Source organism: Haliotis cracherodii, unplaced genomic scaffold (assembly GCF_022045235.1).
Source record: "Haliotis cracherodii isolate W230 unplaced genomic scaffold, xgHalCrac1.p SCAF_2, whole genome shotgun sequence".
Taxonomy (NCBI): domain Eukaryota; kingdom Metazoa; phylum Mollusca; class Gastropoda; order Lepetellida; family Haliotidae; genus Haliotis; species Haliotis cracherodii.
In genome coordinates, this window is record NW_027266275.1 from 72,517,199 (window position 1) to 72,533,691 (window position 16,493).

At 39.2% G+C, this 16,493-nt stretch overlaps 1 protein-coding gene and 19 non-coding genes across 23 annotated transcripts in view; 19 read left to right on the forward strand and 1 right to left on the reverse strand.

The window, feature by feature from the left end:
- The first annotated feature begins 1,967 nt into the window (after positions 1 to 1,967).
- On the forward strand, positions 1,968 to 2,049 carry Trnas-cga (transfer RNA serine (anticodon CGA)). The gene has a single exon. It is a non-coding gene; the product is annotated as a tRNA-Ser (tRNA).
- Positions 2,050 to 2,128: 79 nt separating this feature from the next.
- On the forward strand, positions 2,129 to 2,210 carry Trnas-cga (transfer RNA serine (anticodon CGA)). The gene has a single exon. It is a non-coding gene; the product is annotated as a tRNA-Ser (tRNA).
- Positions 2,211 to 2,289: 79 nt separating this feature from the next.
- On the forward strand, positions 2,290 to 2,371 carry Trnas-uga (transfer RNA serine (anticodon UGA)). Its single transcript has one exon. It is a non-coding gene; the product is annotated as a tRNA-Ser (tRNA).
- Positions 2,372 to 2,862: 491 nt separating this feature from the next.
- On the forward strand, positions 2,863 to 2,944 carry Trnas-cga (transfer RNA serine (anticodon CGA)). The gene has a single exon. It is a non-coding gene; the product is annotated as a tRNA-Ser (tRNA).
- A 79-nt stretch (positions 2,945 to 3,023) lies between these two features.
- Positions 3,024 to 3,105, forward strand: Trnas-uga (transfer RNA serine (anticodon UGA)). Its single transcript has one exon. It is a non-coding gene; the product is annotated as a tRNA-Ser (tRNA).
- A 1,076-nt stretch (positions 3,106 to 4,181) lies between these two features.
- Trnas-cga (transfer RNA serine (anticodon CGA)) lies at positions 4,182 to 4,263 on the forward strand. The gene has a single exon. It is a non-coding gene; the product is annotated as a tRNA-Ser (tRNA).
- Positions 4,264 to 4,342: 79 nt separating this feature from the next.
- On the forward strand, positions 4,343 to 4,424 carry Trnas-uga (transfer RNA serine (anticodon UGA)). Its single transcript has one exon. It is a non-coding gene; the product is annotated as a tRNA-Ser (tRNA).
- Positions 4,425 to 5,303: 879 nt separating this feature from the next.
- Trnas-cga (transfer RNA serine (anticodon CGA)) lies at positions 5,304 to 5,385 on the forward strand. Its single transcript has one exon. It is a non-coding gene; the product is annotated as a tRNA-Ser (tRNA).
- A 79-nt stretch (positions 5,386 to 5,464) lies between these two features.
- On the forward strand, positions 5,465 to 5,546 carry Trnas-uga (transfer RNA serine (anticodon UGA)). Its single transcript has one exon. It is a non-coding gene; the product is annotated as a tRNA-Ser (tRNA).
- A 620-nt stretch (positions 5,547 to 6,166) lies between these two features.
- Positions 6,167 to 6,248, forward strand: Trnas-cga (transfer RNA serine (anticodon CGA)). The gene has a single exon. It is a non-coding gene; the product is annotated as a tRNA-Ser (tRNA).
- Positions 6,249 to 6,327: 79 nt separating this feature from the next.
- Trnas-uga (transfer RNA serine (anticodon UGA)) lies at positions 6,328 to 6,409 on the forward strand. Its single transcript has one exon. It is a non-coding gene; the product is annotated as a tRNA-Ser (tRNA).
- A 750-nt stretch (positions 6,410 to 7,159) lies between these two features.
- Positions 7,160 to 7,241, forward strand: Trnas-cga (transfer RNA serine (anticodon CGA)). The gene has a single exon. It is a non-coding gene; the product is annotated as a tRNA-Ser (tRNA).
- A 79-nt stretch (positions 7,242 to 7,320) lies between these two features.
- On the forward strand, positions 7,321 to 7,402 carry Trnas-uga (transfer RNA serine (anticodon UGA)). Its single transcript has one exon. It is a non-coding gene; the product is annotated as a tRNA-Ser (tRNA).
- A 491-nt stretch (positions 7,403 to 7,893) lies between these two features.
- Trnas-uga (transfer RNA serine (anticodon UGA)) lies at positions 7,894 to 7,975 on the forward strand. The gene has a single exon. It is a non-coding gene; the product is annotated as a tRNA-Ser (tRNA).
- A 364-nt stretch (positions 7,976 to 8,339) lies between these two features.
- Trnas-cga (transfer RNA serine (anticodon CGA)) lies at positions 8,340 to 8,421 on the forward strand. Its single transcript has one exon. It is a non-coding gene; the product is annotated as a tRNA-Ser (tRNA).
- Positions 8,422 to 8,500: 79 nt separating this feature from the next.
- On the forward strand, positions 8,501 to 8,582 carry Trnas-uga (transfer RNA serine (anticodon UGA)). The gene has a single exon. It is a non-coding gene; the product is annotated as a tRNA-Ser (tRNA).
- Positions 8,583 to 9,332: 750 nt separating this feature from the next.
- Positions 9,333 to 9,414, forward strand: Trnas-cga (transfer RNA serine (anticodon CGA)). Its single transcript has one exon. It is a non-coding gene; the product is annotated as a tRNA-Ser (tRNA).
- A 79-nt stretch (positions 9,415 to 9,493) lies between these two features.
- Positions 9,494 to 9,575, forward strand: Trnas-uga (transfer RNA serine (anticodon UGA)). Its single transcript has one exon. It is a non-coding gene; the product is annotated as a tRNA-Ser (tRNA).
- A 491-nt stretch (positions 9,576 to 10,066) lies between these two features.
- Positions 10,067 to 10,148, forward strand: Trnas-uga (transfer RNA serine (anticodon UGA)). The gene has a single exon. It is a non-coding gene; the product is annotated as a tRNA-Ser (tRNA).
- Positions 10,149 to 13,759: 3,611 nt separating this feature from the next.
- Positions 13,760 to 16,493, reverse strand: part of LOC139469601 (H(+)/Cl(-) exchange transporter 7-like) — a 34,359-nt gene continuing 31,625 nt past the window's right edge. For all 4 annotated transcript variants that reach the window (XM_071251810.1, XM_071251813.1, XM_071251812.1 and 1 more), the window contains one exon: positions 13,760 to 15,172. In XM_071251810.1, coding sequence (XP_071107911.1) covers positions 15,074 to 15,172 — 99 coding nt within the window. In that variant the 3' untranslated portion in view covers positions 13,760 to 15,073. The remainder of the gene's footprint in view (positions 15,173 to 16,493) is intronic.

Below are 16,493 nucleotides of genomic sequence, written 5' to 3' on the forward strand. Positions count from 1 at the left end.
TTACAAGGAGGATTATCAATTCCAAGTTTAAAATACAAAATATATGCATTCAGATTAAAGTTGATTAGAAAATTCATGGATCACAATTTTTATGCAGTCTGGAAACAAACGTGTTCCATATTTATATCCCAATACATGAATATGTGTTTAACTAAAAATATTTTTAGCATTGTTTACAGTCGTCCTGGTTTGAGCCGTATCAACCCGTTCTATGCTGAGGTTCTGAAAGCATGGGACGAAATCACGTGCAGCAGGCGACTAATTGTCACGGAGCACAGGGATATCATGTCTCAACCATTGTTTCATAATCCACATATTTGCCATCAAGGAAAAACGCTACTGTTTACATTTTTTATTGATTCAGGTATTGTTACTGTTGCAGATATTTGTTATGAGTTTATCCCTGGCTTCCTGCCACTTTCGGCAATAATAGAGATAGTAAACGACAACCGACATGATATCTCTGTGTCAACGATACAAACTGCATATTATATTATTATTCAATCTCTACCAAATGAATGGTTGCCCATTTTGTACAATAAAACGATAAATGATAACAATGGACACTATACAGATGCATTTATTTGCACAGATGATAGAAATATTGCTTCTAAAGAACTTACAGTCAAATTTAGTTATTCCTTATTTGTAAAAGAATTATTTTGTGAACCAACAGCCATTTCCTTCTGGGATAAATTTGCTGTTGATATCAATTGGAATAAAGTATGGAAAAATGTATTTTTCAATGACAAATCATCTGAGCAAATAGAATTGGATTTCAGATTAAGCCACAATATTATCTTCACTTATGAAAAATTGTTCAAATATGGCAAAACAGACACAAACCTTTGTCCGGTTTGTAAAAATGAAGTCGAAGATTTGTTTCACATGTTTGTATTCTGTGATGAATTATATGACACAATTTCTGTTTTTAAATCTCTGTTCACAGACCTGTTCCTAGACACTGGATTTTCATTTAATCAGCTAGTTTCCTGGCTTCTCTTTGGTTTTCAACCCGACAAATCAGTCTCTTTTCAAGATAGTATAAACATATTGCTGTCAGTATATAGAATTTCTGTTTTTAAGAAAAGAGCAATCCTATCTTTACAGCAATGCAACCTCAATCTGGAAAAACTGTTTAATTCTTATGTAAAACGTCACTTCAATCTTTTGTGGGCACATTACCAATTTAAAAAACGTGCTGATATTTTTATACAGCGTTATATTATGCCAGTTAACTTCATGAAATTAGATGGAAATAAGCTGATATTTAAGCCACCCTTTCATGAATGAAATGTTTAAATAGAATATGACATAATATCGACATCTGTGATACCTTTTAAACATTTATCTGTAAAATATAAATGCTTCATGTAACATATTTCCTGTAATAAAATGTTATTAAAGAAAAAAAAGGCGTTGGACTTGAAATCCAATGGGTTATTCCCGCGCAGGTTCGAATCCTGTTCACAGCGTATCATTTTGCAGATTTATTGAATAATGAATTTATTGTGTCATCTCGTTTGGAAGGTCACTGTTGCAAACTCGTGGTTCACATGATAAGAACAAAAGATGCTTGCCAGTACAAAATAGAAGAAAACACTGTACACAATTGCAGATTTGTTGAATAATGAATTTATTGTGTCATCTGGTTTGGAAGGTCACTGTTGCAAACTCGTGGTTCACATTATAAGAAAAAAGATGCTTGCCAGTACAAAATAGAAGAAAACACTGTACACAATTGCATAAAGCAGAATGAATGAAATCCTAGATACAAGTTTGAAAGGCAGATTAAATGTTATCCATTTTATTCCCTAATGATTGTGCCACGTGAATTGGTGAGTGTGATGTTTACTGGGTTTCTTATCCTACATTTCAAAGAGTAAAAACATGTTATTCTGAGCCCGTGAAATTGCTTCCACGTCAAGACTAGTTCCATGAATTTGTGTTAAGTTTGTGCTATCACAGCTGTGATGGCCGAGTGGTTAAGGCGTTGGACTCGAAATCCAATGGGATATTCCCGCGCAGGTTCGAATCCTGTTCACAGCGATGTATCATTTTTGCTTTTTGAAAACTATGTCACATGTGCTACGGGATAGCTCCTTTGCTATTGACGCTCCATGGCAGAGCTGTGATGGCCGAGTGGTTAAGGCGTTGGACTCGAAATCCAATGGGATATTCCCGCGCAGGTTCGAATCCTGTTCACAGCGATTTATCATTTTTGCTTTTTGAAAACTATGTCACATGTGCTACGGGATAGCTCCTTTGCTATTGACGCTCCATGGCAGAGCTGTGATGGCCGAGTGGTTAAGGCGTTGGACTTGAAATCCAATGGGTTATTCCCGCGCAGGTTCGAATCCTGTTCACAGCGTATCATTTTGCCGATTTATTGAATAATGAATTTCTTGTGTCATTTCGTTTGGAAGGTCACTGTTGCAAACTCGTGGTTCACATGATAAGAACAAAAGATGCTTGCCAGTACAAAATAGAAGAAAACACTGTACACAATTGCAGATTTGTTGAATAATGAATTTATTGTGTCATCTGGTTTGGAAGGTCACTGTTGCAAACTCGTGGTTCACATGATAAGAAAAAAGATGCTTGCCAGTACAAAATAGAAGAAAACACTGTACACAATTGCATAAAGCAGAATGAAAGAAATCCTAGATACAAGTTTGAAAGGCAGATTAAATGTTATCCAATTTATTCCCTAATGATTGTGCCACGTGAATTGGTGAGTGTGATGTTTACTGGGTTTCTTATCCTACATTTCAAAGAGTAAAAACATGTTATTCTGAGCCCGTGAATTGCTTCCACGTCAAGACTAGTTCCATGAATTTGTTTTAAGCTCGTGCTATCACAGCTGTGATGGCCGAGTGGTTAAGGCGTTGGACTCGAAATCCAATGGGATATTCCCGCGCAGGTTCGAATCCTGTTCACAGCGATTTATCATTTTTGCTTTTTGAAAACTATGTCACATGTGCTACGGGATAGCTCCTTTGCTATTGATGCTCCATGGCAGAGCTGTGATGGCCGAGTGGTTAAGGCGTTGGACTTGAAATCCAATGGGTTATTCCCGCGCAGGTTCGAATCCTGTTCACAGCGTATCATTTTGCAGATTTATTGAATAATGAATTTCTTGTGTCATTTCGTTTGGAAGGTCACTGTTGCAAACTCGTGGTTCACATGATAAGAACAAAAGATGCTTGCCAGTACAAAATAGAAGAAAACACTGTACACAATTGCAGATTTGTTGAATAATGAATGTATTGTGTCATCTCGTTTGGAAGGTCACTGTTGCAAACTCGTGGTTCACATGATGAAAACAAAAGATGCTTGCCAGTACAAAATAGAAGAAAACACTGTACACAATTGCAGATTTGTTGAATAATGAATTCATTGTGTCATCTCGTTTGGAAGGTCACTGTTGCAAACTCGTGGTTCACATTATAAGAAAAAAGATGCTTGCCAGTACAAAATAGAAGAAAACACTGTACACAATTGCAGATTTGTTGAATAATGAATTTATTGTGTCATCTCGTTTGGAAGGTCACTGTTGCAAACTCGTGGTTCACATGATAAGAACAAAAGATGCTTGCCAGTACAAAATAGAAGAAAACACTGTACACAATTGCAGATTTGTTGAATAATGAATTTATTGTGTCATCTCGTTTGGAAGGTCACTGTTGCAAACTCGTGGCTCACATTATAAGAAAAAAGATGCTTGCCAGTACAAAATAGAAGAAAACACTGTACACAATTGCATAAAGCAGAATGAAAGAAATCCTAGATACAAGTTTGAAAGGCAGATTAAACACTGTACACAATTGCAGATTTGTTGAATAATGAATTTATTGTGTCATCTCGTTTGGAAGGTCACTGTTGCAAACTCGTGGTTCACATTATAAGAAAAAAGATGCTTGCCAGTACAAAATAGAAGAAAACACTGTACACAATTGCATAAAGCAGAATGAAAGAAATCCTAGATACAAGTTTGAAAGGCAGATTAAATGTTATCCATTTTATTCCTTAATGATTGTGCCACGTGAATTGGTGAGTGTGATGTTTACTGGGTTTCTTATCCTACATTTCAAAGAGTAAAAACATGTTATTCTGAGCCCGTGAATTGCTTCCACGTCAAGACTAGTTCCGTGAATTTGTTTTAAGCTCGTGCTATCACAGCTGTGATGGCCGAGTGGTTAAGGCGTTGGACTCGAAATCCAATGGGATATTCCCGCGCAGGTTCGAATCCTGTTCACAGCGATTTATCATTTTTGCTTTTTGAAAACTATGTCACATGTGCTACGGGATAGCTCCTTTGCTATTGATGCTCCATGGCAGAGCTGTGATGGCCGAGTGGTTAAGGCGTTGGACTTGAAATCCAATGGGTTATTCCCGCGCAGGTTCGAATCCTGTTCACAGCGTATCATTTTGCAGATTTATTGAATAATGAATTTCTTGTGTCATTTCGTTTGGAAGGTCACTGTTGCAAACTCGTGGTTCACATGATAAGAAAAAAGATGCTTGCCAGTACAAAATAGAAGAAAACACTGTACACAATTGCAGATTTGTTGAATAATGAATTTATTGTGTCATCTCGTTTGGAAGGTCACTGTTGCAAACTCGTGGTTCACATGATAAAAACAAAAGATGCTTGCCAGTACAAAATAGAAGAAAACATTGTACACAATTGCAGATTTGTTGAATAATGAATTCATTGTGTCATCTCGTTTGGAAGGTCACTGTTGCAAACTCGTGGTTCACATTATAAGAAAAAAGATGCTTGCCAGTACAAAATAGAAGAAAACACTGTACACAATTGCAGATTTGTTGAATAATGAATTTATTGTGTCATCTCGTTTGGAAGGTCACTGTTGCAAACTCGTGGTTCACATGATAAGAACAAAAGATGCTTGCCAGTACAAAATAGAAGAAAACACTGTACACAATTGCAGATTTGTTGAATAATGAATTTATTGTGTCATCTCGTTTGGAAGGTCACTGTTGCAAACTCGTGGCTCACATTATAAGAAAAAAGATGCTTGCCAGTACAAAATAGAAGAAAACACTGTACACAATTGCATAAAGCAGAATGAAAGAAATCCTAGATACAAGTTTGAAAGGCAGATTAAATGTTATCCATTTTATTCCCTAATGATTGTGCCACGTGAATTGGTGAGTGTGATGTTTACTGGGTTTCTTATCCTACATTTCAAAGAGTAAAAACATGTTATTCTGAGCCCGTGAATTGCTTCCACGTCAAGACTAGTTCCGTGAATTTGTTTTAAGCTCGTGCTATCACAGCTGTGATGGCCGAGTGGTTAAGGCGTTGGACTCGAAATCCAATGGGATATTCCCGCGCAGGTTCGAATCCTGTTCACAGCGATTTATCATTTTTGCTTTTTGAAAACTATGTCACATGTGCTACGGGATAGCTCCTTTGCTATTGATGCTCCATGGCAGAGCTGTGATGGCCGAGTGGTTAAGGCGTTGGACTTGAAATCCAATGGGTTATTCCCGCGCAGGTTCGAATCCTGTTCACAGCGTATCATTTTGCAGATTTATTGAATAATGAATTTCTTGTGTCATTTCGTTTGGAAGGTCACTGTTGCAAACTCGTGGTTCACATGATAAGAAAAAAGATGCTTGCCAGTACAAAATAGAAGAAAACACTGTACACAATTGCAGATTTGTTGAATAATGAATGTATTGTGTCATCTCGTTTGGAAGGTCACTGTTGCAAACTCGTGGTTCACATGATAAGAACAAAAGATGCTTGCCAGTACAAAATAGAAGAAAATACTGTACACAATTGCAGATTTGTTGAATAATGAATTTATTGTGTCATCTCGTTTGGAAGGTCACTGTTGCAAACTCGTCGCTCACATTATAAGAAAAAAGATGCTTGCCAGTACAAAATAGAAGAAAACACTATACAAAATTGCATAAAGCAGAATGAAAGAAATCCTAGATACACGTTTGAAAGGCAGATTAAATGTTATCCATTTTATTCCCTAATGATTGTGCCACGTGAATTGGTGAGTGTGATGTTAACTGGGTTTCTTATCCTACATTTCAAAGAGTAAAAACATGTTATTCTGAGCCCGTGAATTGCTTCCACGTCAAGACTAGTTCCATGAATTTGTTTTAAGCTCGTGCTATCACAGCTGTGATGGCCGAGTGGTTAAGGCGTTGGACTCGAAATCCAATGGGATATTCCCGCGCAGGTTCAAATCCTGTTCACAGCGATTTATCATTTTTGCTTTTTGAAAACTATGTCACATGTGCTACGGGATAGCTCCTTTGCTATTGACGCTCCATGGCAGAGCTGTGATGGCCGAGTGGTTAAGGCGTTGGACTTGAAATGCAATGGGTTATTCCCGCGCAGGTTCGAATCCTGTTCACAGCGTATCATTTTGCAGATTTATTGAATAATGAATTTCTTGTGTCATTTCGTTTGGAAGGTCACTGTTGCAAACTCGTGGTTCACATGATAAGAACAAAAGATGCTTGCCAGTACAAAATAGAAGAAAACACTGTACACAATTGCAGATTTGTTGAATAATGAATTTATTGTGTCATCTCGTTTGGAAGGTCACTGTTGCAAACTCGTGGCTCACATTATAAGAAAAAAGATGCTTGCCAGTACAAAATAGAAGAAAACACTGTACACAATTGCAGATTTGTTGAATAATGAATTTATTGTGTCATCTCGTTTGGAAGGTCACTGTTGCAAACTCGTGGTTCACATGATAAGAACAAAAGATGCTTGCCAGTACAAAATAGAAGAAAACACTGTACACAATTGCAGATTTGTTGAATAATGAATTTATTGTGTCATCTCGTTTGGAAGGTCACTGTTGCAAACTCGTGGCTCACATTATAAGAAAAAAGATGCTTGCCAGTACAAAATAGAAGAAAACACTATACAAAATTGCATAAAGCAGAATGAAAGAAATCCTAGATACACGTTTGAAAGGCAGATTAAATGTTATCCATTTTATTCCCTAATGATTGTGCCACGTGAATTGGTGAGTGTGATGTTTACTGGGTTTCTTATCCTACATTTCAAAGAGTAAAAACATGTTATTCTGAGCCCGTGAATTGCTTCCACGTCAAGACTAGTTCCATGAATTTGTTTTAAGCTCGTGCTGTCACAGCTGTGATGGCCGAGTGGTTAAGGCGTTGGACTCGAAATCCAATGGGATATTCCCGCGCAGGTTCGAATCCTGTTCACAGCGATTTATCATTTTTGCTTTTTGAAAACTATGTCACATGTGCTACGGGATAGCTCCTTTGCTATTGACGCTCCATGGCAGAGCTGTGATGGCCGAGTGGTTAAGGCGTTGGACTTGAAATCCAATGGGTTGTCCCCGCGCAGGTTCGAATCCTGTTCACAGCGTATCATTTTGCAGATTTATTGAATAATGAATTTCTTGTGTCATTTCGTTTGGAAGGTCACTGTTGCAAACTCGTGGTTCACATGATAAGAACAAAAGATGCTTGCCAGTACAAAATAGAAGAAAACACTGTACACAATTGCAGATTTGTTGAATAATGAATTTATTGTGTCATCTCGTTTGGAAGGTCACTGTTGCAAACTCGTGGCTCACATTATAAGAAAAAAGATGCTTGCCAGTACAAAATAGAAGAAAACACTATACAAAATTGCATAAAGCAGAATGAAAGAAATCCTAGATACAAGTTTGAAAGGCAGATTAAATGTTATCCATTTTATTCCCTAATGATTGTGCCCTGTGAATTGGTGAGTGTGATGTTTACTGGGTTTCTTATCCTACATTTCAAAAAGTAAAAACATGTTATTCTCAGCCCTAGAATTGCTTCCAAGTCAAGACTAGTTCCATGAATTTGTTTTTAGCTCGTGCTATCACAGCTGTGATGGCCGAGTGGTTAAGGCGTTGGACTTGAAATCCAATGGGTTATTCCCGCGCAGGTTCGAATCCTGTTCACAGCGATTTATCATTTTGTAGATAATTGAATAATGAATTTCTTGTGTCATTTTGTTTGGAAGGTCACTGTTGCAAACTCGTGGTTCACATGATAAGAACAAAATATGCTTGCCAGTACAAAATAGAAGAAAACACTGTACACAATTGCATAAAGCAGAATGAAAGAAATCCTAGATACAAGTTTGAAAGGCAGATTAAATGTTATCCATTTTATTCCCTAATGATTGTGCCACGTGAATTGGTGAGTGTGATGTTTACTGGGTTTCTTATCCTACATTTCAAAGAGTAAAAACATGTTATTCTGAGCCCGTGAATTGCTTCCACGTCAAGACTAGTTCCGTGAATTTGTTTTAAGCTCGTGCTATCACAGCTGTGATGGCCGAGTGGTTAAGGCGTTGGACTCGAAATCCAATGGGATATTCCCGCGCAGGTTCGAATCCTGTTCACAGCGATTTATCATTTTTGCTTTTTGAAAACTATGTCACATGTGCTACGGGATAGCTCCTTTGCTATTGACGCTCCATGGCAGAGCTGTGATGGCCGAGTGGTTAAGGCGTTGGACTTGAAATGCAATGGGTTATTCCCGCGCAGGTTCGAATCCTGTTCACAGCGTATCATTTTGCAGATTTATTGAATAATGAATTTCTTGTGTCATTTCGTTTGGAAGGTCACTGTTGCAAACTCGTGGTTCACATGATAAGAACAAAAGATGCTTGCCAGTACAAAATAGAAGAAAACACTGTACACAATTGCAGATTTGTTGAATAATGAATTTATTGTGTCATCTCGTTTGGAAGGTCACTGTTGCAAACTCGTGGTTCACATTATAAGAAAAAAGATGCTTGCCAGTACAAAATAGAAGAAAACACTGTACACAATTGCAGATTTGTTGAATAATGAATTTATTGTGTCATCTCGTTTGGAAGGTCACTGTTGCAAACTCGTGGTTCACATGATAAGAACAAAAGATGCTTGCCAGTACAAAATAGAAGAAAACACTGTACACAATTGCAGATTTGTTGAATAATGAATTTATTGTGTCATCTCGTTTGGAAGGTCACTGTTGCAAACTCGTGGCTCACATTATAAGAAAAAAGATGCTTGCCAGTACAAAATAGAAGAAAACACTGTACACAATTGCATAAAGCAGAATGAAAGAAATCCTAGATACACGTTTGAAAGGCAGATTAAATGTTATCCATTTTATTCCCTAATGATTGTGCCACGTGAATTGGTGAGTGTGATGTTTACTGGGTTTCTTATCCTACATTTCAAAGAGTAAAAACATGTTATTCTGAGCCCGTGAATTGCTTCCACGTCAAGACTAGTTCCATGAATTTGTTTTAAGCTCGTGCTGTCACAGCTGTGATGGCCGAGTGGTTAAGGCGTTGGACTCGAAATCCAATGGGATATTCCCGCGCAGGTTCGAATCCTGTTCACAGCGATTTATCTTTTTTGCTTTTTGAAAACTATGTCACATGTGCTACGGGATAGCTCCTTTGCTATTGACGCTCCATGGCAGAGCTGTGATGGCCGAGTGGTTAAGGCGTTGGACTTGAAATCCAATGGGTTGTCCCCGCGCAGGTTCGAATCCTGTTCACAGCGTATCATTTTGCAGATTTATTGAATAATGAATTTCTTGTGTCATTTCGTTTGGAAGGTCACTGTTGCAAACTCGTGGTTCACGTGATAAGAACAAAAGATGCTTGCCAGTACAAAATAGAAGAAAACACTGTACGCAATTGCAGATTTGTTGAATAATGAATTTATTGTGTCATCTCGTTTGGAAGGTCACTGTTGCAAACTCGTGGCTCACATTATAAGAAAAAAGATGCTTGCCAGTACAAAATAGAAGAAAACACTATACAAAATTGCATAAAGCAGAATGAAAGAAATCCTAGATACAAGTTTGAAAGGCAGATTAAATGTTATCCATTTTATTCCCTAATGATTGTGCCCTGTGAATTGGTGAGTGTGATGTTTACTGGGTTTCTTATCCTACATTTCAAAAAGTAAAAACATGTTATTCTCAGCCCTAGAATTGCTTCCAAGTCAAGACTAGTTCCATGAATTTGTTTTTAGCTCGTGCTATCACAGCTGTGATGGCCGAGTGGTTAAGGCGTTGGACTTGAAATCCAATGGGTTATTCCCGCGCAGGTTCGAATCCTGTTCACAGCGATTTATCATTTTGTAGATAATTGAATAATGAATTTCTTGTGTCATTTTGTTTGGAAGGTCACTGTTGCAAACTCGTGGTTCACATGATAAGAACAAAATATGCTTGCCAGTACAAAATAGAAGAAAACACTGTACACAATTGCAGATTTGTTGAATAATGAATTTATTGTGTCATCTCGTTTGGAAGGTCACTGTTGCAAACTCGTGGTTCACATGATAAGAACGAAAGATGCTTGCCAGTACAAAATACTGTGTCATCTCGTTTGGAAGGTCACTGTTGCAAACTCGTGGTTCACATTATAAGAAAAAAGATGCTTGCCAGTACAAAATAGAAGAAAACACTGTACACAATTGCAGATTTGTTGAACAATGAATTTATTGTGTAATCTCATTTGGAAGGTCACTGTTGCAAACTCGTGGTTCACATTATAAGAAAAAAATTATCATGACTGGGTGTAAATGTATGATCTTTTGCATTGTATTTTATCACCAAAACTGAAAATCTGTATACCTTCCCATCACAAGCTGAACCAACTGATTATTAATAGGTTGTATATGTGAAAAATTGTCTATGCCTATCAAAAGCTAAATATCAAGGCTTAATTACTGGCAATGTATTTTGGACATAATTCATATCATTTTTCACTGAATTCTACTGACACAATTTGGTTCAAGTTATGGTAAAGATTTTGCCAAAATGGTAATCGTTTGGCATCTCTAAATGAGTCACATGCTGCAGCCGGATACATGTACCTCATGATACATGATACATGATACATGATACATGAAACGAATCCCTGAAGCCATACATCAGGGCAAGTAGTCACATCAAGTTGAATGTAGCTGCATAGTAAATACAGTTGATATCTATCCCTTTGTAACTGGCTTGTGTACAGTATCGTACCAGTAGTAATGATAATAAAACATGCATCTTCCTAAACAAAAAAAGTTACTAAACAAAACCTAATGACTAAGATGGTCACGTGAGCAATGCCATTTCAATATTACTGACAATTTGAAGTTTAAGGCTTAAAAAAATAAAAGAACTGGTTCTCAGGCAATGGCTTTTGAAAATATAGTGTGGGCGGGTGGGCGGTGTCTTTTGTTATGTACAGCCAACTTGGGAAAGTCCTACATGAACATATTCCTTGATGAGTAAAATACTGGAATACAGTATTTGACTACCCTTGGACTTGAAATATTTAAGGATTTTGTTGAATTTTTCAAAAATGGAAAAAAAAGAAACTTGCGGCAAACTTTATGATGATGCCTTAGAACCAAGACTATCATTTTTTTTAGCCTAAGTTTTGCAGAAAATGTGCACAAAAAGACATTGATCGTACACATCATATAAAGCATCTTGTACACAAAACAATGAGACTTTTTCTTTACTGCAAAAATAGAAATTGGACAGCCTATTGCGTGGGCACCATCAGTGCCTGCTGACTGCCTTTTGCGTGGGCACTATCAGTGCCTGGTCACAGCCTATTGCGTGAGCACCAGCACGGCTCAGGTTGGTATCCACCCACAATGTAAGCACCATATCGCGCCACCCTGTAGCATGTTTGTAATCAACATGTCATCACACATGTAGAAACGATTTGATATCTTATCTAAATGAGGGTGTGGGGTAACGTTAAGTACAAAAATATCCAAGAAAATTATGGTAATAATACATAAACATTAACATACTGTGGACAAATAAAATAGCCACAGTCATACAATTCTGAACAGAATGAAAGACAGGTGTAAACTGAAATATTAACAGACATGAAATAGATATCAACATGTCTAAAGTGTGTTGTTTGAAATAGTGAACTTTGCTGTAGACAGAGGTCATATTGGTAGTGGTGATAGTCATACTTAAGCTAGTATCGACTACTGAGACATACTATGGGCCGGAATACTGGTATGATATCAACCAGTATCCACAATCGTCATATATGGGTGAGAATATAGGTACATTGTCAACCAGTTTCCACAACCGACATACATTGGTGGGAATATAGGTACTATATCTACCAGTATACACAACCGACATGTATGGGCGAGAATACAGGTACATTGTCAACCAGTTTCCACAACCGACATACATTGGTGGGAATATAGGTACTATATCTACCAGTATACACAACCGACACGTATGGGCAAGAATATAGGTACATTGTCAACCAGTTTCCATGACCGACATGTTTGGCCAGGGATATGGGTACAATATCATCCAGTATCCACAACCGTCATACATGGGCGTAATTATAGGTACGATATGAACCAGTATCCACAACCGACATGTATGGGCCTGGAAATAGGTACGATATCAACCAGTATCCACAAACGTCATATATGAGGGCGGATATAGATACGATAGACCTTCAAGTGAGGGATCCAGATGGTCAACAAGCCCATTTTTATACACAAACTTCTCTAAAAACCTAGTCGCCCTTGGTCATCTATATACAACGATACTAGCTGAAAATGACGACATTTCACTACAGATCAACTTCTCCAAAATGTGGATAGTCGCATCTGTTTCAAATCACCCATAATCAACAATTAACAAGTTCAACATATTTCTGTGGAGAATTTGTAGTTGTGCTCTGTGAGACATTCGGTGCAGCCTATATTCATATTCACACATAAGCCATCATGTCCGCACTGCTTTCCCAGTCTCTCCCCAACACCCAACACCCAGCAATACCCTGACACCCTCCCATACCCACCCACCCCTCCCCAACACCCACGATAAGCAATACCCTGACACCATTCCACATCCAACCACCCCCAACAACACCAACTCCACCCATCAACAACACCCACTCCTCAACCCCTTCAATCCTTTAACAGAACCTAACCCTCAACCACACCTACTCAACAACAACTACCCCTCAAAAACACACATTCCATCCCTCAACAACACCCATCCTTCAACAACATCCATCCTTCAACAACATTCATTCATCAACAACACCCATCCCTCAACAACACCCACTCCATCCCTCAACAACACCCATCCTCCAACAACACCCATCCTCCAACAACACCCATCCTCCAACAACACCCATCCTTCAACAACATCCATCCTTCAACAACATCCATCCCTCAACAACATCCATCCCTCCACAACACCCATCCTTCAACAACACCCACTCCATCCCTCAACAACACCCACTCCACCCCTCAACAACACCCATCCCTCAACAACACCCGCTCCACCCCTCAACAACACCCACTCCTCAACAACACCCACTCCACAACTCACCCATTAACCACATCTGCTCCAACCTTCAATTACACCCATCCCTCAACAACACCCACTCCACCCCTCAACAACACCCATCCCTCAACAACACCCACTCCACCCCTCAACAACACCCACTCCATCCCTCAACAACACCCACTGCACCCCTAAAGAACACTCACCTATAAAAAAAACTCCCACTCCCTCCCACAAACACATCCGCTCCACCCATAACCACATCCATTTCATCTCTTAACAACAACCATCCCTCAACAACACCTAGTCCTCAACAACATCTACTCCCTCCCACAACCACATCCATTCCATCTCTTAACAAAACAACCCCCCCCCCCCAACAACACCAACCCCTCAACCACATCCACTCCATCCCTCAACACCTACTCAACAACACCTGCTCCACCATTCAACAACAACACTCACCATCCGTAATCCTAAAGAAACTTTCTGACACCCAGGGTGTTACACTGGCACAAATGAGCATCCAGTACACACAAATGTGTAGAATAGATGCCGAAAAAAAAACATACCCGAGCCTGAGGGACTCACTATTATACATCCATGTATTCATTGTACCTACAGCCATGCAAGAGCAGTCATAGGCATCATATTGCCTGCAAGGACCCTTTAAAGTAGTTATTGGGGGACCCTGGACCCCCACTTTTGAATGTAAAGGTAAAACCCTGGACACCACACAGCTCATCAACACTCACTCACCCATCCCACCCTTCAATCACACCTGCCCCAAACGAAACATCATAAACCCCGCTCCCACTCACCCCCATTCAATACCCTGCCTAACACTTACCCACCTGCCCCGCCTCTCAACACTCCCACATCCATCCCATTAACACATGGATTGTACTTTGGTGTCAGTTATCTCCCCTGACTGAAACAAGGGCAATGTCCAGACACACACAGCAGGAGTGTTGGTACAGATGGTCTTGCTGTACTCAAGGTGTGCTGTTATCAGTGTTTTATCATCCCTTAAGCTGTTATATTCAGCATGTGTTATCACCTAGATTTCTGTAGTGTGTCGCACACATGTGTTTGTTTTTCAAATAGATATGGTCTTGTTTTCTAAAATGCTTATTGGCTAGATATATTATTGCCTTGCTGTAGTTCTACCTCATCTTGTTCAGATTTACATCAACATATTACAATGCCACATGGGAATATAATACAGGAATGTTGATACAGAATATATCATCCAGGTATCTTCACTCCAGGAACTTGGTCGTCATATTGCACACATGTGACTACGATGTAGGGAATGATACATTTACAAAACATCGTAGCCAAAATAATGTCCACTGTCTGGCAATGGTACCACAAGACAGGAGCCTTGAGACAAAGGAGAGATTCCATTGGTGATAAAGTAACATGTACATCGTCTGCGGTCATCATGGTCTCCTCGATCCATTCCTGGTTATCTCCCTTTTCGCTCACATTCTCCAAAACTTGTCCAACACGATAATCAACAACCAAAGTATCACAAACCCGCCACCCTGATAAGTGTGCCATCCAGCACTCTGCAGACAGTTTGGTCATGGCGGAATGTTATACCAGCATTGGGGACTTGCATACATGGAATCTTCCTCTTACAGCATCGGTCTCACAAAACAGTAACGGAGTATTATTCAGTGTCACTATCACGCCGCTGCCCTCATCAACTGTGAGAGATGAGAAGCTCTTCCATGCTGATCTGTCCCCGGTGGCGCCAGATCTTGTAGCGAGCGAGGTCTTTTCTGGTAACCATGCCAATCACCTAAAAACAGGAGTCGATTACTGTGAGAGTTCACTGCATTATTAGTGAGTGAGTTGGATTTAATACTGCTTTAAACAGTAACTGAGTTATAATGGTTTAATGTGTGAAGAAAGGCCAAAGTGATAAAGGTATTAGACATGTACCAATTTGGCTCAATACATGGTGCTAACAAACTTAAAATCCTAATCAGACTAATCAGACTTGTCCACTACAAATCTGGCTTGCTTAAGGGACTCTGCACAGCAAATTACGGCACTTTAGGAAACTGAGTCGCCTGTGCCCCAATAACTTTATGAACCTTCACTGATTGGAGATGGAATGTCACAAACATGGCCATGATGAAGTACCTGTTTATATAAGTTTTGGGGCTCATTTTGCATGTATATGATTCATTATCTAACCTCCATGTTTGAATGTTGTGATCTGATTGGTTCACATGATATTGATAAAATATTATGTTTCCCGCCTGGGAGGGAAATATATTTCTACGCGGCAGAATAAATCCCTTATACCCCTCCACCAACAAAAACAGGCTGCACATGGATTTCTGAGTGGGAGAAGAAATTCCTTATACTCTGCCACAAACAAAAATAGGCTGCTCAATAGGATTTCTGAGTGGGAGAAGAAATCCCTTATACTCTGCCACAAACAAAAATAGGCTGCTCATGGATTTCTGAGTGGGAGAAGAAATCCCTTATACTCTGCCACAAACAAAAATAGGCTGCTCATGGATTTCTGAGTGGGAGAAGAAATCCCTTATACTCTGCCTAGAAGCAAAAAGCTTCGGGTGTATTATGTGACACAGCACAAGTTAATCTCAGCTCAAAACATATTTTACATAACTTTTCAATTTGTTTTAATTCTTTTACAACATCTCACATAATAGAGGGAGTTTCTTGTTTTTCGCCAGTGACACCAATAATTCAGCTATATCTTGGTGCACTGAAACTACAGGCTTTGGTATAACAATCTGGGCCAGAGTGACACTTGTTGATATGATCTTCTACGGAGGGGTTGACACATCTTCATCCATCTTCTCGAGGCAAGGGAGTTAACTGACTTTAAAAGTCCAGTTTCCACCCTTGCCGAACTAGGCTGGGATTTTGTGGCTTCATCGTAGCACCACCAGTGGCTATGACGAGGTATGTTCCTTCAATGTCTCTCCCATTGACAAATCTGATTCCCTCTCATATCACTTGCATTTGCTTCAAACAAAATGGCGGCGCCCAGTCAAGACGATCGGATTGATAATCAAGATCTATATTGTAATAAAACGGGCCTACCTCTCGAAGTGCATCAAATCATTTGAGCACCTTGATAA